Source organism: Haliaeetus albicilla, chromosome 8 (genome assembly GCF_947461875.1).
Source record: "Haliaeetus albicilla chromosome 8, bHalAlb1.1, whole genome shotgun sequence".
In the NCBI taxonomy this organism is placed as follows: domain Eukaryota; kingdom Metazoa; phylum Chordata; class Aves; order Accipitriformes; family Accipitridae; genus Haliaeetus; species Haliaeetus albicilla.
Genome location: NC_091490.1, coordinates 38,834,460 through 38,852,551, shown reverse-complemented (window position 1 = coordinate 38,852,551; position 18,092 = coordinate 38,834,460). Strand labels below are relative to the sequence as shown.

Genomic DNA, 18,092 nt, shown 5'->3' with positions numbered 1-18,092 from the left:
GTGCCTGTTTGCAGCACTGAAGATGATGGATTGTCCTTGCTGCCTTTGGCATTTTCACATCAATAATGATGGTTTCACTTTTTACCAGACCTCAAACAGACTTTCAGAAGCGTTTGAATTTTTTTTCCTTGTTTCATCCTGTTAGAGGGGCAAAGTGATTACAGCTCGGTTTTGAGAGTGCTGAGTGGTTAAAGCTCTCTTACTGTATTTGTCATAAGGTACGTGTCTGTGACATGACACTTTTTAAAAAAATCTTAATAGAACAACATCATTGCTGCTGACTTCACAAATCAAACCTTCTCTGCTAAAATGAATCTCACCAGACTGGGAGAGGTTACCAACACTTGATAAACCACAGTACTTGCAACTCCTGACACGAGCTGCATGGAGTTGTGTTTACTTCACCAGCTCTAGATTTATTCCTGAGATATAATACTCAATTTTGTCAGTAATAGTTTGTTCTTCCAGTTGCAGTGAACTTGAAGATGCACTCTTTTAAGTCGTTACTAGTAGGACTGCAGCCTTTGGAGGCAGGGGAGAAAATCTGGCCGCTCTGCAGAAGGCAGAGCCCTGTGATGTGAGTAATTGCTGGGAGACTCGTTCTGCATCCCCACCGCTGACCTAGGAAACCTCTGTTGGGGACATTGACTCCTGTCTTTTATTGCAGGATTAAGATTCTGTGTTGTAATATCCAGAGCTCATTAATGAGAGGGGAATATATGTGAAAAGCGGGATTCCTTTGGGGCTGGTTGGCTGGACTCCCCTTGGGCAGCCAGCGAGGGACATGGACACTTCAGGCACTGGTTACTGCCCTGTAAAGCAGGCATCTAAGCAGGTCTGACACATTACCCTTTTAATCTTGACTGTTTTAAATTACTGCCTTGGAACAACATGCTTCAAAAGCGTCCATTTCTCCATCTATAGTCTGGGGCATGTGGATAACTGGTGCAGACAGATGTCAGCGTAGGAGTGAGCCGTGCTCAGGACCCTGCCCCAAAGCTGGGAGCTGCCTCAATCCCCCCCCCAGTGTTCACCAGTATCTCCCCAGACACGTTTTTGTGTGCCCGAGCTTGCTCCAGGCATAGAGGAACAACCTGTAGTTGTTAAGTTTGCAAAAGACTTAACAGACAGCAATGCTAAACACTGGTATGTGTGATACATCCAGCTGATGATAAATGATCAGGGGAGGGAGGGATGACCTGGGATGCTGCAGAGACCTCTTGATTTGAAATGGGATTATTTTTATTTTTGCAAACAATGTAACTGCTCCTGTTGAAGAATAGTTGGACGGTAATGTTTAAGAAGGTATAAAACACTAACCAGCCGAGGAGGAAAGCATAGGAAAGACCAAAGTTAACAGCAGTACCTCAAGCTTATCTTGGCTGTGATTCTGGTTCTTTGAAGGCTTTTTGAAGTTAATAGGGAGAAGAGGAAAAGTTCCTGTGTAAAAGCTGGTTTATGATATTTAATAACTTCTGCTTTTCATTTGGCAAAAGTGGAATTAATGTTTCTTCTAAATCAAAATATTTTAAACCCCCTGACTCCAGCAATGAAGGATTATGCACAGGAAATTTTTTCTTAAATGTGCAATTGGAGAATAGTTAAGTGGTGTTAGTGGGAGTTTAAGCTGCTTCTACAAGTCTTAATGCTGTGGCAGTAAAGACAAAGCAAGAGGGAGAAGGGGGATGAGGTAGCATTTTGAGAGAGAAATGAATTCAGCAACATGACTCATTGGTATAAAAGGCTTTTGTGGAGAAGGCTGCCTGGGAAGCCTGGATTTTAAGGCTGTAATTGGAATTTGAACTTTGGGACAGATCCTTAGCTGGGAAAATCAATGTGGTTGCAATTGGGCCTGGTCAATTAGTTTCCCTGTAATAAAACGGCTGGTAAAAACACGTGTACAGCTGGTCCTTCCATCCCTGCAGCTAAAATCAATCTCGCTGTCCAGGCGGAGTGAAACACTTCAACCAGCTTTGTGTAACAGGTGGAAAATCCAGTTATGTCAAACCTGGATTTTGAGCTGTAGACAAAATTCACTTAATCTTAGTTTTTAGATGAGAAGGTAGTAATAAAAAAAAGCAATGATTTAAAAAAAATAATCTCTATAATAAAGAAAATGAAACCTTACAGAGTGCAGCCTGGCCAGCAGATAAGGGCTGCTGACTTATGGTGCCAGATTTTTGTCCCATCTCTACTGCTTTCTTATCTAGTCCAGTTCCAGTTTTTTGATAACCTGCTCACCACCTCCCTAACCTTTGAAAAGAAGTGGGCTTGAAATGATGTGAGGCATAAAACCTTCACTTCCCAGCTGCTTCAGACAGTCAGGGCAGCAGGCTCAGAACCGCATCCTCAGTTGCGAGGAGGGGTTGGCTCCCTTCCCCCTGAAGGGCAGAGCCGTGCTGTTTGGGTGCTTGCTGGAGAGTCCCACGGTCTTCAAAGGACAGAGAGGATTTTTCCACTTTCCATGCCAAGTAAGGCCTTTTTCTTGCGGAGCATCCATGTACAACATTCACAATGTTAGTGTTTAGCACCAAGATCCCTTTCCTGGGAGCGGGAATGCTGTGATCTACACCTGACAGATGTTATAATGAACTCCTGTCTGATCGAGCAAAGTTTCTTCAATCATTTCAATCACGTTATCTTTGGGATGCAGATGTGAGGTCTCTACAGAAGGAAACTTGTCTGTGTTGCTTACTGTATCTTGCTGCAAAAAGAAAAAATACAAATTTAGCTTCTTAAACAAGCGCGTATATTGTGTCTGTGCATAGTCCTTGTGTTTCCTGCATTCACCTGCTTTCCCAGACAAGCTATACATACCTTGGGGGGCTTTGGGGCAAAGTCCTTCTCGCAGACATGTGCTACGATGCCAGCAGCCAGAGCATCACCAAGGACATTGGTCATAGTTCGAAATCGATCCCTAGATGAGAGAGAGCTGTGAGGATGCAGGTGTTGGCCACAGCCAATGTGCCTGGGGTCTTCTAGGACTTTAAAACGTGTCAACCCCCCATCCCTAATGTCTCTGCTACTGGTTTTGCTAATGGCAAGTTGAGACAAGCGCAGTATTGCTCTTGCAAATACAGAGAGAAAATGATCCGTGCGATGTCTGTGTGAGCCCAGTACCATGAAGGTGATGGGGCTTCTTTTGTCTGGTTGTGCTTGTCTTTTTAGTGCATAGACCTGCCTGTGCTCCTTCCCAAACTGAGGCATCATCAGCATTTTTGCTCAATGTGGGGCTGAGCTGCCTCAGCAAGTCATAAAACTCCTTGAGATGCCTCTCAGGGAGGAAATTTTGGTTTTTCCAGCCACAGCACCTCTCTTGTTTATCCAAGCACCTCTGACATCAGTAGGAAGTGCCAGCACACGGTGGTGCTGGGTACCCTGCAATGCTGAAAGATTGAACTCATGTTGTGTTCTGATTTTACAAGTTGCACCTGAAAAGTTAAATTTCCTTTTACGTGGAAGAAAGAGAGAAGCAGCCAAGATACTTGATGCTGTTTCCTCTCTGTCCAGGATGGCTGCGAAGTACAAATCAGCAACCCACGTGTCAATTATGTAGAAGTCAGCGTCTACTCTGTACGTGTTTTCACCTAGCTAATTTGCTTCATTTTTATCTTAGTACTTTAAAATGGCACATTTCACAAACTGCGTATGTTTGACTTCGGTTTGTCTGTGACAAACGTAATCAAGCATCAGTTCTGATGACACGTTGGTTTGAGAGAGAATTTGCTTATTAAATGTGAGAGGGGTTTTTGCTGCATCTGTTCAAGAGCTGACAATCTAATTTTCTGCTATAATTTGGTGTGCAACCAACTCGTGCATTACCCTGTTACTGTTTTGATGTGACATCTATCTCTCTCTCTTTTCTACTTGTGAAAATGCACGTTTCAGAAATAGAAACAGCAAACTGGATGAGCACATATGTAAATTATAAACCATAAACCATGGGTAATTATTGGTTTTGCTGACTGATTTTTTTTTTCCTGGAGATCATGCTTTTTTCCTAAACGATTGCACATTTCCACCCCTTTTATCGCTCTCTCATTGTTGTTAGCATCTTTCTGGCTAATTTTAATTTCTCCTTGTATGAAGCCAGATACCTTTCACCCTGCCTTACCAACCTTGTTCCTCTTCCAGGGAGAATATTCCACCAAAACAAATACCATCCACCACTTTGCTTTGACTCTTCTGCTGCCCATCCTCCTTTGTTCACAGAAGACTAGGGCTTGAGGTATTTCTAGGGAATACATTAACTAGCAGCCTTACACAGTAATGCTTCATGAAGACAAGACTATGCACCCATTTTCCTCCTTTTCCACCTCTTGGTATGGCGGAAAGTAGCATCCCTTTGACCTCTTAAAAGTATAAATGTACATATGTTTCAGAAAGATAGATTTTGTTACTTATTTGAGACCTCCAACAAAGATGTGTTGTACAATCAGATTGGAATTTAGATAAAAGATTGGGACAAGCTGGTATTTCAAACTGGGAACCCTACTTGAGAGAGCGGCTGAATATCATCACCACTTCTTCCACTTACCTTAATGAGGTACCAGGCAGTGATGGGCACCTCAGAACAGAAATACTGCAAGTCAAACACTCCTTTAGGAGACGGTTTGCCTATAGTTATCATGGGCTATTTCAAGAAAATAATTGGAAAATGAAGAATCTCACACTTGGCTCCTGGCCTTGTTCTGTGACCTCTTAATGTCTATTTGCCTCCATGAGAGCTGCTTCAGTACGTCACCATGAATTGGGACGTAGCACCTACCCATAATACTGCATCTGGAAAATACTTACAGAGCCCAGTCGACCGCGACGATGAGTGTGATATCGTCGGTCGGCAGCCCAACAGACGTTAGCACGATGACCATCGTAACGAGTCCGGACTGGGGGATCCCGGCTGCCCCTATGCTTGCTGCTGTTGCTGTTATGCTGCAAAGAAAAGGCGGCTGTGCAATTATTGCATGTGGGGTTTTTGTTTGTTTGTTTTAAAAAAAAGCAAGCGTATGGCAAAGTAAGCTAGTCCTGTGTGGAAGGATTGGATCGGATCTGGCTTCTTGCACCTTCCTGCTCCCTAATGCTATCCTGAATCCCTGCCTGTGCACATCATGGCTGAGGGCTTGCAGCAGGTACTCTTGGCTTTGGGCTTGCACAACACTCCTCTGTGTTCCAGTGTAGGTAGTCCCTGCATAAAATTGCTAAATATTTGCAGCTGTACTTACTTTTATCTAGATAGGTGCTTTATTTCCCTGCTTATAAAATGAGGATATTCCATTCCTGAAGGGGAGTCAATTATACCTGCACAAACCCTTCTATGCTAAGATAATTCATTGCTGCAGGTATTGACCTGCTCTAGCCGTGCTGTCAGTTCACAGTCTGGCTTTTACCTACAGGCAAAGTCTCTGATTCTGCAGCAAACTCTGTGGGTGCAGAGCCTGAGCTTTCCCTGGTGCACAGCGCAGGGGGCTGGTACACGCTGCGCCTTTCCCTATTCCTCAGCTTTCCAGCAAAGTTCACTCTGTGCAGTAGCAAGATCTCTGCCAAACAGGAAAAGTGAGAGAGATTGTTATAATGTCTATAAATATGAATAGAGAGAAATAATTCAGCAGCTGCAAAGAAACATTTACCTTATCGTTATAATTTGTCCCAAATCCAAATCATATTCATTGACCTGGGCAATAAAGATAGCAGCAACTGCTTCGTACAGTGCCGTGCCATCCATGTTGATGGTGGCACCGACAGGGAGGACGAATCGTGCCACACGTCTGTCTATTCCGTTGTTTTCCAGGAGACACTTCAGGGTGATGGGCAAGGTTGCTGAGCTGTGGAACAAGAAATGATCAGTAATTCTCTGTATTGAGCTTTATAAATAGGAATCAACGTAATGGTATAGAAATACAAGTCCTCCTGAGGGCAAATGCAGCAGCGATATCATACAAACTGCTATAGCAATGAAAGTTTCTTCAACTTGCACTACCTGGGGAATATACATAATGAGCCAAGTAGTCAGTCAGCCGCTGGCTGCAAGGTAAACCGCTCTCTGTGAGCAGCAATGTGAGATGGTTACAGCTTTGTTGTACATCCCCGGTCCCCACGTTAATCCTGCAGCACCTTGAACGCTGGTAATGGGGCAGCATCTGCCAGCACTGGCCGTGCCGGGGTCCAGCCAGACCCCGTTGTTCCTCGTTCATCTCCCATGTGCTGCTCACATCAGGAGCAGCTGCCTCGGCTCTTGCATCCATCCCCCTGACCTTTTTCTCTTGTTTCTGTCTAGCATGAAGACGTGAGCTGTCACGCAGGAGTCGGGATAAGGACGTGGAGGAAGAAGACGGAGTGGAAGAAGGGAAACGAACACAAAAAAGTTGATGGGATTGCGATGGGCTCTTGGAGCCAGGGACTGCTTTTCTGAAAGGAGTTGGCTGCTGCATGTAGCTTGTCCCACATGGCTGGGACAAGGAGCAGAGTGCTCCCACCGTCCTCTCCGTAACAGCTCTCCCAGCTTGCTCAGCTGGCTGTAGAGCAGAGAGGAAGGAGAAAGCCTGATGGAGACCCAAATTCAGGAGCAGATCAAGCAGTTAAGAGTAGCAGCAGAGACCTGCAGCAGTGGGTGCTGGGTTTATTGGGATTATGTGAGGAAGTAACATTAGGGAGGCCAGAAAAACCCTTTGCCTAGTTAAATATTTTCTAAGAAAATATTTTCATTTGCATGTCTTCCAGAAAGGATGCTGGTTTCCGATGTAAAGCTTCTTCGTTGTTATAAAGAATGTTTTCCAATGAAAATAAAATAGATAAAAATAATCTAAAATTATAAAATCTTAACCAAAGTAGACAACACTTTTCTTTGGAGGAGCTTGGGCTACACAGGCATTGATTTAAGATTTTCAGTAAAGCGTTCAGAAGAGCTTTTGATGTTTTCAGTTAAAACCCAGGATCATAATCTCACCCTTTTCTATAAAGCACCTACAACAGTCCTATTTTGAATTCTTTGAAAGAAAACTGACTGCAGCAATTAAAAGCACACACACAAACAAACAAACATTGCTGCTTTGCTCTGGGAAAACCCCAGGAGAGGGAGAGTGGAAGAGAAATGCAAGCTGGCTGGGTCTGAAGATGCATTGAGGCTTTTCCCACTGCGGACCAGGGCAGTGCCAAGCATCCCACTAACTACTAAAACTAGAAGCGATCTCATTTGAAATAGTGCTGGAGCATAATTTTTCTTTGTCTGAATTATACCTGTTCTCCCACAGCTTGCCGGGCCATGCACACAGCCACGTCTCCCTTGACTAAACCAGATACCTTCTCAGCTGTATCAGCGTATTTCAGCCATGTTTTCATACCTGGACGATGTAGCTAAGGCAATCAGCAAGGCTTGCAGTATCCCCTGAATGAAAGCAAAGGGGTTTTTCTTGGTGATGAGCATAAAAAGCAGAGGTAAGAGAACGAGTCCATGGATGACTAGCCCTGACACTACTGTAATGGCATATAGTCCCAGTTTCTGTCCTATAACTGATGGATCTCCCATCTCAAGGATCTTTCCAGCGATAAGAAATACAATGCCAAAGGGGAAGTACCTGCAAAGAATAAGCATAAAAAATTATTTATGAGGGTGCAGCAATCATTGAAGCACTACATGACAGTCATTACAGTATTTGGTACCATGTGGTACAGTCATATGAAAATAAATCCAATGCTCACAATAGATATTTGTAGACACGTTACCGTTAGATAGCAAGTAAGAAAATAACTGACTCAATCAAAAACAGATTTACCAAACTGCCATCGAGACAATTTTCATAACTGCTTCATTCAGACATTGGCACACATTAACCAGCGGTGTTCCTCGCTCGCCCATTTTTCCCAGGAGAAGTCCTGCAACCAAGCACATTGGTTTATATTAATAGTACTACGGGAGCAGCATGTGTCATGCTGAGTGTCTTGAGGCTCTGGTGGTCACAGAATGGGTTTCGCTGGGCAAACTCATAGCAGGTCAGACTTAATACAGATTTCCTCATGTCTTATGGGTCACGGTAATTCTCTGCTCCAAGTAAACACAAGCATCTAGCCTTTTCTCAAAAAAACCGCACCAAACACAAATCCAGGATACGGATTACTCTTTGCACAGATAACTGATAAACTCTTTACTGCTGCTCAATACTGGAAGATCCACTTCTGAAGGTGGATAAGCTGTCTTTTTGCTATTTGGTAATACAAGAATAATATAGAAACAAAAATTTATTTTTTTAAAAGGACAAAGCTCAGTGGGGTTATATATAGCTGAGGATGTGATGACATGTTGCATCCGTGCCCTTGCTCTGGAATGAAAAGAGCCACATGCCACTTGAATGAGCTTCTTTGGACGTGCTCAGATTTTCCCGCTCCCCATGGGTGCTGGTGGTTCTCGGTTCCCTTGTGGGACAGGCTGTGCTGGCTGCTGACCAGCTATTTCATGCAGGTGGCTTTGTCGGTGGCTCACAGGCTGTACCATGGTGGTGACGACACATGCAGCTGTACAATAATATGTCAGGAAGGATCCAACTGAGTTGCTTAGATACAGGAATTAAGCCTCCAGTATTAATTCTGTTTTTTTCTTTTGATGTTGTTGTATTAACCTAATTCCAGTCTAATTTTCTGTTGAAAGAATACTAGAGCAGAAATACATGAATGGTTAGAGGGGTTATGGTGCTTTTTGGTCTGCCAGCACAAAATTGGCCAGTGCTAAATCCCATTGCTTTCACTGGCGAGGAGGTTTCCCAGGTACCCATTGAGCAAAAGAAAAATGAGTCTTTGAGTATTCGCCCGTCTAGTTTCCAGCCTGGTGCATGTCCTTTCTGTGTGGTCCCATTAGCAAAAATTACTTCTGAAGCACTGTACAAATGTCTTCTTTAGCTTAGAAAAGAAGAATATAGTCAGATCTTCTTGTCCCTCTCATCCCTCTTCAGTCTTCAGGGCTGAGGACTCCTAGAGACCTTTGGCATGTAGTTGGATCTCTTGGCTTGCTCAGAAGAGACAGGAGATCATGTCACCTTTGCCAGGACTTTCAGAAATGAGACAAAGCTTGGCATATTTAAATCTCAGCTCTGTTGATATTCATCCAGTATTTGGTGGCTGTAACAGCTGGTTTGAAAGAAATCCATTTCTCTTCAGGTCCTATGGACAGCTGATTTGGAAAAGATCACCCTAGCAAATGGACAGCTGATTTCAAGTAACTTTAAATCTCTGCCCTTTCATGGATTTCAGAGGCAACAGAAAGGGCTGGAGATGCTTGGTGTCGGTGAAGGGATCGCTGGACCTGTGGTAGCTGTGTGGGGTTACCATCCACAGCAAAGACACTCTGGGTAGCCAGCGGGCACTGCATGAACACTTTGGACTCAGCCCTGCCAAATGTCTCATTTTGGTATTGGACACAAATACCCTTTGCTGAGATCTCAGCCAGCTTTCACCTGGCCTCCCCTGCCTTGCTGCAAGGAGGAGCTGATCCCCGTTTCCCATGGCACAGAGCTGTGTTGCCTGGCCTTCCCTCTCCCTCTCCTGTTTTCTGCCAGGCACACCCCGTTAATTCAACCTCTCCTCACAGGTAAAGCTTCCCACAGATGTACGAATGCCCGTTTCCAGGCTACCTGTCCCCGGTGCAGGTGATGCTTTGCCAGTCTGCGGCTTCATGGAGCTCTAATCCATCCCGTGCAAAACCTGGGGAGTGCAGCTGGGTGGCCGGGGCTGGCTCTGGTGATCTCCCGCTGCGTCCTAACTCGGTGCTGATCCTCACTCCCACGCTGGCAGGGTGTGGGGAGGTGGTAATCTCAGAAGAGAAAAGCAGCTTCTCCTCACTTGTTTGGGCTGGAGGAGGGCATATGTCCTGCAAGCAGGTCCCTGAGCATCCGTGGCCTGCAGATGGTGTTGGTCACTGAGACAGGAGTCTGCCATAGACATCTCTTTTGTCTGTGAGGATCTCTAAGTGGTTCTGTCTCTGCCTGGTCTCACCGTGGCCATCTCCTCCATGCACTCCTTGTATTGTAGCCTTTAAAACTGGCTGCTCCCCCCTGGCTCTGACGGCAGTCTGGTGTGCTCCAGTGCATTGCTGGCTACGCTGCTCCCACTCCGCAAATCCTCTAATTGGCTTTTTGGTTCCTTATACACTAAGGTCAAGCTCCTTGCCCTCACCTCTTAATCTACACGTAATCCTCCCCCCATGCTCATCTCATCGCCTCCTACTCTTTTTCCCTCCCGATTCCTCCCTTTCTCACTCAGCCTTGCACCCCGTGTCTTTCTGTCTTACGCTTTGAGTCAGCTCCAAGTTCCTCCTTCCCTTGACTTTCTCCCCTTTAAACCTTATTCTTCCCTAACCCTTGCATGTTGTCTCCATCCAACCTCTGCTCCTTCTTCCTTCCTGAAATTGCTGCCGAGCACCTTGTCCATGCGGGATTGCAAACTATTCAACATAGGAAGCTTTCTTACCTTCTTCAGAAATTCCTGTTATAAATTTCCATACATTTGTGACAGGCACTAAGTCTGACCCAGCTTTCACCTGCTGCCTGGTCAGGGAATTTGAACACTGCCAGCATGAAGGGTTTGGACTGTTTGTAACGAGCCGTGTCCCAGGTAGCCTCTGCAAAAGTTACAACTCACTTCAGCAGACTTCATAAAAAGGACCCTCCAGCTTATGTGACAATTTGAAAACCCCTCAGGACCTGTGTTTGGGCTGTGAAGGCTCATACAGAAAATGTGGGGAGAAAACAGCCTTTTTGGTGCCTAACGCCTTTTTCGAGCTCCGTTACGGACAGTACTGACAAAGGTGTTGGTACAAGCTCTGTGCTGTGCCTGGTTCCCCAGGGACTTGAGCAGTTAGAGCTAAAATAACCTCATCCCTCTGAGCATCCCTACCTCGGTTTACAGCACAGTGGCCACAGCAGTTACCGCCCTGGCTTGCAACCGCCACTGAACAGCCCTGCAAGCTGGGTTGGGGCGCAGCGCGGAGCCCCGTTCTCTACTGAGCAGGTACCTATCGTTGCTGAGAAGATGACGATTCCCAAGACGTTCATCTCATTGCTGGTCCCGGGCAGAGTCCTGTAGGTCATCTCAGGCGATGGCGTCAGCTCGAGGAACACAGGCCGATGAATTTCAGGGTTTTCATCATCGGGTGCAAAGTAAATAAAACTGAGAGATTTTCCTGGGATCTTTGGAAAGCCGGGAGACTTCACCACTGGGACAAGAACAGTTCGATACTGGAACAAAAGCAAAGCACTGATGTTAGAGTCCTGTAGGCAACGGACTCCATCCTGCTCTGAACACAGACGGAAAGCTGTCACTGGGCCAGGTGGTCCTGGAGGTTCAAAGTTTGTTTTTCAGGCAGTAAAAAGCTGGTGAAAAGAAGAGAATCAAGAAACAGGCAAGGGGAACTGTGGTTATTCCCTGCAGACCTCAACACATCCATCCTAGAGCAGGACTGCACTTCTCTGGACAGACACATGGCATTTGTGAGTCAGGTCCCTTCAGGATCCTGGTGCAGCACCGGGTAGCGCTGTGGTCCCCATGGAGAGGCCCCTTCACCCCCAATCCCTCTCCTTCTGGGGGCTTTACAGATGCTTTCCCAAGGCCGTGAGTTTGCTCATTTTCCCTTCTCCCCTCCAGCCCACATGGCCCCTTCTCAGTCTCTCCCCTTCGTCCACCCCAACCTTTCCTTCAAGCTTTCCCTCCCCATGCCTGCTGCCTGCCCACCCCTCCGCCTCTGCTCCCCGATCCCCAGGGACTGGGAAGCCCCTGCACAAGAGGAGGGTCCGAGGGAAGAGACGTTGTGCTGCTGTTGTACAGGAGCCCTCCCAGGCAGAGGGCAGGCAGGGCTGTCCCCAAGAGTCCGCGCCAGCACCCTCCCCGCTTTGGGTGCCTGCCCTGGGGTGAGCAGAAAGCAGCCGGGGAGCAGGCAGGGTGGGGAGGGAGGCAGAGGGAAGGGAAGGGGCTTGTGTCCAGGCTGTGGGTGGGGAAGAGCCCCCAGACAGGGGCAGCAGCCTCCTCTGGAGCCCAGCACCATCCCAGCCACCTGTGGTGGTGGAGCTTGGTGAACTCACCTGCTGGAATGAAGCCTCGATCAGGTTAGAAGGAAACATGTTTCTGTAAGAGAGCAATTGCACAGGGGTTAAAGTGCGTTGCGAGGATGCAGGGAACAACCTGGGAAGCACCTCTGGTGGGCACGAGGCCAAGAGGACCATTACAGCCAACACCAGCTTGACGTCCTCTTTGCAAGCTGAGGGCAAAGACAGGCTGGAAGGTGAACGAGGAGCAGGACTCTGAATCACGTGTAAACTGGACTCACAGAAAGCCAGAGGTTGGGATGGACATCTGACGTCTCCAGCCCCCTGCTCAGAGCAGGACCACCTGCAAAGCTGGAGCAGGATGCTCAGAGCCTTGTCCGGTCAATTGAACACCTCTGGACATGGAGATTCTCCCCCAGCCCTGAGTCTGTCCTGCACCCCCCCTCCACAGTTAACCCTCATCCACTGTTTTAATCCAGCCTTGGGCCAATTCCTCCTCATTTTTACCTTGCAAAGCCCAAGGAGCTGCAGGGTTTGGCATGTCATGGCTGAGGCTGCAAAGGGAGAACTGCTGAGCTTTGCAGGGAATTTAATTCTGCCTGTTCTCTGCTGCCGCACCCCTCTTTGCTGGTGGCTCTGGGAGGAGAGCAATGGGAGTGACAGAGTGGCCAGAGGGACGTGTGTGGGGAGAAATGAACCCCATGTCACCAGGCTGGGAGGTACCAGTGCCTGGTCAGCATGGCCAACAGTACTCCTGTTCCTCTTGAGGTCTCAATACCTCCCGGGAACTCAGTGCCCTGTGGGAAGACCTTGTCTGTGAAACACCATCATAAACTTGGCTCTTCCTGAAATCCTGTGACGTACCTGATTAAATCCAGTAATGCATCAGCGGAGCTGAGCACCACTTTCCCCACAGAGTAGTCATCCTTCTGGGCAGCTGCACCGGGGTGGATGCTGACCACGAGGATGATCCCGACAGTCACTGCCATGAAGGTTGTCCAAAGGTAGTAGGTGATGGTGATCATCCCCATCTTCCCGCAGGCCTTGGACTCCATCGTGGCCAGCCCGGACATGAGGCTACAGAAGAAAAGATTGTGGTCAGTGTCTGCTCCCAAAACTGCACAAGATGCATCTGATGGGCAAAATCTCCAAGGTGAGAGAAGCTTCCATAGATTATTTTTTTTTAACCAATGCTTGAGGGCATCACCAAGCACTTGCACATTGGTTTGCCTGTGCCCACAGGATCTCATGCCCAGGACGGGCTTGTGGCAACCCAGGCTGAGCTGCAAAGGGCAGGAGACACCTTTCTGAGTACCTTTTCAAGGTCTGGCCATGTTTTCTGTTTTCTCCAGGGGATAAGAAGTGAATATTCGTAGTGTATTTTGATGGTGAATAACTAACACTGCTCTTTTTTTTTTTTGTGATGCTGTTCTCTTAATTCTCCAACACCCTGTGCTGCTGCTACATGTCACTGTGAACAGCAAAGAAAGGTATTAGCAAGGTTTATAAAATCCTGGTGGGGACGGACCCCACTCCCCCAAGGACAGAGTACGCGTAAGCTTTCCTAAGAAGTAGCCCATAAGCTACTTTTAAACAAAACTGGACTAAAAATAGAGAGGGTATTACAGGCTGCACCAGCAGGGAGAGCTGGCCGGTGGCGGTGCCGGCACTGGGGGCAAATGGGAGTGTTTGGGAGCTGCAGCATGCCGCATGTACATGCAGACCTACACCAAGCTCCTGGCCACCGTTTTTCACTGCTCCAGCTCCTCCAGGGCCCTGCAGAGCCCTGGCTAAGCCTGCCAGCGGTGTTTGCCAGTTGCCCGATGACCCCCAGGTGGAATGTGATGGAGACAGAGGCTGCAAGGGTTAATGCCATGCTTGGGGACACACACGAGATGGGTGGTTGAGGTGGTGGCCAGCCCACAGATCCCCTCCAGCAGCCACGTGTCCGGGAGAAGAGAGATCCTGGGAAGCTCAAGAGGGGCCACAAAAGCAACACGGAGGTGGGTGACACTTTCCAGCGTGAGGTTTGGGGATCTCCAGAGCTGAGCCCCAACCTGGACAAATCCATCCCCAGAGCATGCCTGGTCCCCTCTGGGATGATGCATAGAGGGAAGATGCCACTTCAGCATCATTCAGTAATTAAATAAGAAAAAAGCCTGGTTCAATTCAACATGCAAGAAGAATCCTGGGAGCCCTGCACAGATCCTGCACCTGCAGGCAGAGCAGTCAGCTGGGACAGCCCAGCATCACTGAGCTGCAAGGAGGGCTGAGAGCACCCTGGGAGTGAAGGAAAACCCAGGCAGCGCATCTGGGAAGGGAGTGTGAAATACTAGAGGGGAAAAGAAAGCAGCTCTGCAAGGGCTGATACTGAAAAGGCCAAGTGTGGCCAGGATAGAGACCACACGGCTCCCAAAAATAAACCAAAGGCAAATGGCACAGCAAGCAAACTCTGAAAAACAATAGAGAAGTGACACATCCTCAAAGGAATGAAGACCTAATTGTTGTTTGGGTATTTCTAATGAGCATGTGCTGGCAATTGTCTAAAATATGTAAATCCATGTAAGCTTTTCAAGACCTTGCTTAGACTTGAGTGTGACTCTATCAATCAGCTCTGTTTCTTATTTCTAGATCTGGACGGGCTGATAAAAGTGGGATTTGTAAACAGATGCAACATTGAGGGATTGTGGTTTCTACCTAAACTTTCTCAAAACCCTCTAAATAAGGAAATCTGCTTTGAGTTTAAACAGCTGCCCATCATCAACCGCCCATGGATTGTCCCAGCATTGCCAGCTGGTGGGGCCCAAAAAGAAAGGAAACACCCCAGCCAGTGCAGGTTTCTGACCAGGGTGATGGTGTCTACCAAATCCAGGTGAGTATTTGTCCCAGCCCATTGCTGGGAAATCATGGGGTTTGATGGATACCAAGCTAGGGGATGCTGCTTGGTTGCTGGCTGCTTGGGACTGGGGTTATTCTCACCCCAGGCAATTTTGGGGTGATCTCCTGAATGGGGGATCATGGGGCGATCTCCTCAATGTGATGGAGAGATGGTACTTTAGAAGCAGAAGGTGCTGTCTTACCTAGAGGTGATCAAGGGCAGGATCAGCATCTTCAACATCCTCATAAGGAGCTCTCCAGGAAAGGAAAAGTACTGCTTCTCCTGCACATAGAGCAGAGCCATTGTGTCAGGTGGGAGCTGAGAAATGGACACTGATCACGGGCTGAGGGCTCAAACCTGATACATTTGCCTTTTTGCCAACCGGACCCAGCTCTGAGCTTGGTTCCAAGCTGGCAGCCATTCCTTGCGGCACTCAGAGACACTGTTTGGCTGACCCTTACTGGGAGCTGGGTCAGGAATGGGAAATATTGGCCATGCGGGAAACCTGGCTGTGAACCGGAGAGGGGCATGTGGGGCTGGTCCTCTCCTAAAAACACCCTTGGATCAGTCACCTAGGGAATAGTCCCCACGGCCCCACCACTGGCTCCTCCTGAATGCCATTGCACTTGGGGAGCAGAGGCTCGACTGCATGTGCAAAAGTGCCCCGAAGCTGTCGGGTGCAGCCTGGTGGCAATACTTTGTGGCTGCAAATGGCAAAGGTGAGCTTGGGGAGAGCCCAGGTGTGTGGCCCATCTGTGGTGCAGCCTCACGGTGCACCAAGGGAGGTTTCCACCCCCGTGGCATCCATCCACCCCCGCGCTCCTCATATGGGCATGGGGAAGGGCTGCCTGGAGAGGGACCCCCAAAGCCTGGATCCCACAGCCATGACCAAGGGAAGGGTGAGGGGTCTGCGAGACCAGCAGCCAGCATCCCTCCCTCCCTCCACCGTCACTCATCTGTCTTTCCATCCACCATCCTTCTGGCTGCTGAGTTCCTTCCATGCCTCCATCCATCCCTCCCTCACTCCATCAATCCATCCGTCCACCTTCCCTCCCTCCCGGCCCCCAGTCCTTCACTGTGCTGCTGTAGAGGTGTCAGGGATGGATCTGAGATGGCCCCAAGCCAAGCAGGTGCTTTTCATTACTCCAAAGTAATTAACACCACTGGGCTTTGAGGGATGCCAAGGCAAACTATTAAAATAAACGCTCCATGCTGCTGTCCCTGCACTAACCCATCCGTGTGGCCTAAACGTGGCTGATTTCCCCAGGGATCTCATGTAGAGTGAAGCTGCAATGGGTCCACCTGGGTGCAAGGAGTAATAGCAGATTTGAACAGCATCTTATTTGTCAGTGGGTTTCTCAGCTTTGTGATGCTTTCCCATCACAGGGAGGAAAGCAGGGACCAGCTGCTTCCCCAGCCCCTCATCTGTGGCAGCGATTTTGGGACAAAAGTCTCTAATGGGGAGAAGTGGCTGCCGGGGACCACATGCAGGGCTGTGGCAACAGGGCAGGACAGGACTGTGGCTGTGGGTGGACGAACTCGGTGCATGGCTGGACGAGGGGCAGGAGTCTGGGGGCTCTACCAGCCTCAAGCCCGGTGTGGGCGGCTGCCGAGCTCTCACAGGCACATGCACCAGGATGCAGGGAGATTACACACGGCTTCAATTAAGTAACAAGATCATCCCCGCTGCGGGTGGTGATGCTGAAGGGCGTAATTGAAGTGACAAGACTTTGCTAAATCCTAGTGGGTGACACGGGGATGTTCCAGCATCAGCCAAGCTCTCCCTGAAGCAGCATCCCCCGTCCCAGGCTCAGCCAGCCCGGCCAAAGATCAGGGCTGAGCCATAGCCAAGATGCTCAACGTCATTAAAGCCGCGGGGATTTCAGCACGGTGACATTTAACAGCACAATGCTCCTAGAAAGCGCTGCGCAAACGCACCTTTTAGGTGCATTTTCTCCAATGCTTTTGTCTCCAAGGGTCCTCAGAGGAAGGTGACCCCTGGAAGCCCCCCAGGCTCACCACCAGCCCCATATTTATTTGCTGGGCCTTCTCCAGAGAGTGGAAACGTGCTTTGGTTGAGCATCTGTGCAGCCTCTGGGTAGAGTAACAGGAGGAGCTCATCCCTCGGACCCCAGTGCTGCTGTTTGTGTTGGGGGGAGCCTGTTACCGCTCATCCAGAAGGCGAGCATCCATTCCCCCCTTTCCCATCGACCCCATCGACCTGGAGTCTCCTGCAGCCCCACAGGGTCTGTCCCGGAGCCCCCCACTCCCAGTGGAGGGAGGCAGGATTTGTCCTGCAGCTTTGGCATTTGCTGGCAGCTTTTTGGTCAAAAAAGAAAAGAAGAAAGCCACGGGGAGAAACCTGCCCTGAGGGGTGGTTTCCTTGGGCAGGAGCCTTTGCTTTTGGGGCTGTGCCCATTTGGGGCCCTTGATGGTGATGTCTTGCTGGCACCAGGGCTGGTTGCCCCAACTGCCCTGCTCCATCCCCCTTGTTCCCGTCCCAATCCCAGCCAGGCTTACCAGCTCCGTCAGCTCCAGCGCCCGCAGCAGGAACCCCAGGAGGCACCCGGTGGCAACCGACAGCATCGATAGGGTCAAGAGGCCATTTTTACGCCAGAAAGCCGCTACCCACTTCCAGATGTGCAGGAGGGTCGTGGACAGTGAGTTCAGCAAAGCTCTCCTGAACCGCTCCCACATGGTCATCCTCAGCCACCCAGGCGATGTCCCTCAGAGCAGCTCCCAGCCCCGTTCATCGCCCTGGGCACCACTGTGCCGATGGATCCCTGCCCTTTGCCGGGAGCCGAGCACGCCAGCGGCTAATCTCCAGGACCAAAAGCTTCAGGGCTATTTGGGAGCCTTTCCCATAATGGAAAGTGACGTCTTCAACTGATTAATCTGGGCTTGGCAACCTGCCGGTGCTCCTGCCGAACCCTCCCACGTTAACCCTCCACCCCTGGGATTGGGGCCGCGTGTTGCAGGCTGAGAGCAGGGATTCAGCCCCAGAACTCCCTTCCCGTCACAGTTCCTGATCCAAAAGGATATAGGTCCTGCCACTGGAGGCTGCCACAGGATTTGTGCTCCCACTGGCCAAAAGTGCACCCCCTTCCTACCCCGCATCTGTAAGGGCTTCGCAAGTGCAAAGCTTGCAAAGGAAGACTGTTTCCCAGTTAATCAAAGAATTTCCCGTGGCG

At 49.0% G+C, this 18,092-nt stretch overlaps 1 protein-coding gene across 1 annotated transcript; it reads right to left on the bottom strand.

Annotated features, from left to right (window-relative positions):
- Positions 1-2,419: 2,419 nt before the first annotated feature.
- Positions 2,420-17,766, bottom strand: LOC104316981 (excitatory amino acid transporter 5). Its single transcript, XM_009917614.2, has 11 exons — positions 17,422-17,766; positions 15,104-15,183; positions 12,888-13,100; positions 12,060-12,102; positions 10,997-11,219; positions 7,770-7,869; positions 7,338-7,571; positions 5,628-5,822; positions 4,798-4,932; positions 2,818-2,917; positions 2,420-2,704 (listed from the first exon to the last, which is right to left on the bottom strand). The coding sequence occupies exons 1-11, from the start codon at positions 17,602-17,604 to the stop codon at positions 2,567-2,569; spliced, it is 1,644 nt and encodes a 547-aa protein (XP_009915916.2). The 5' UTR covers positions 17,605-17,766; the 3' UTR covers positions 2,420-2,566.
- Positions 17,767-18,092: the final 326 nt, after the last annotated feature.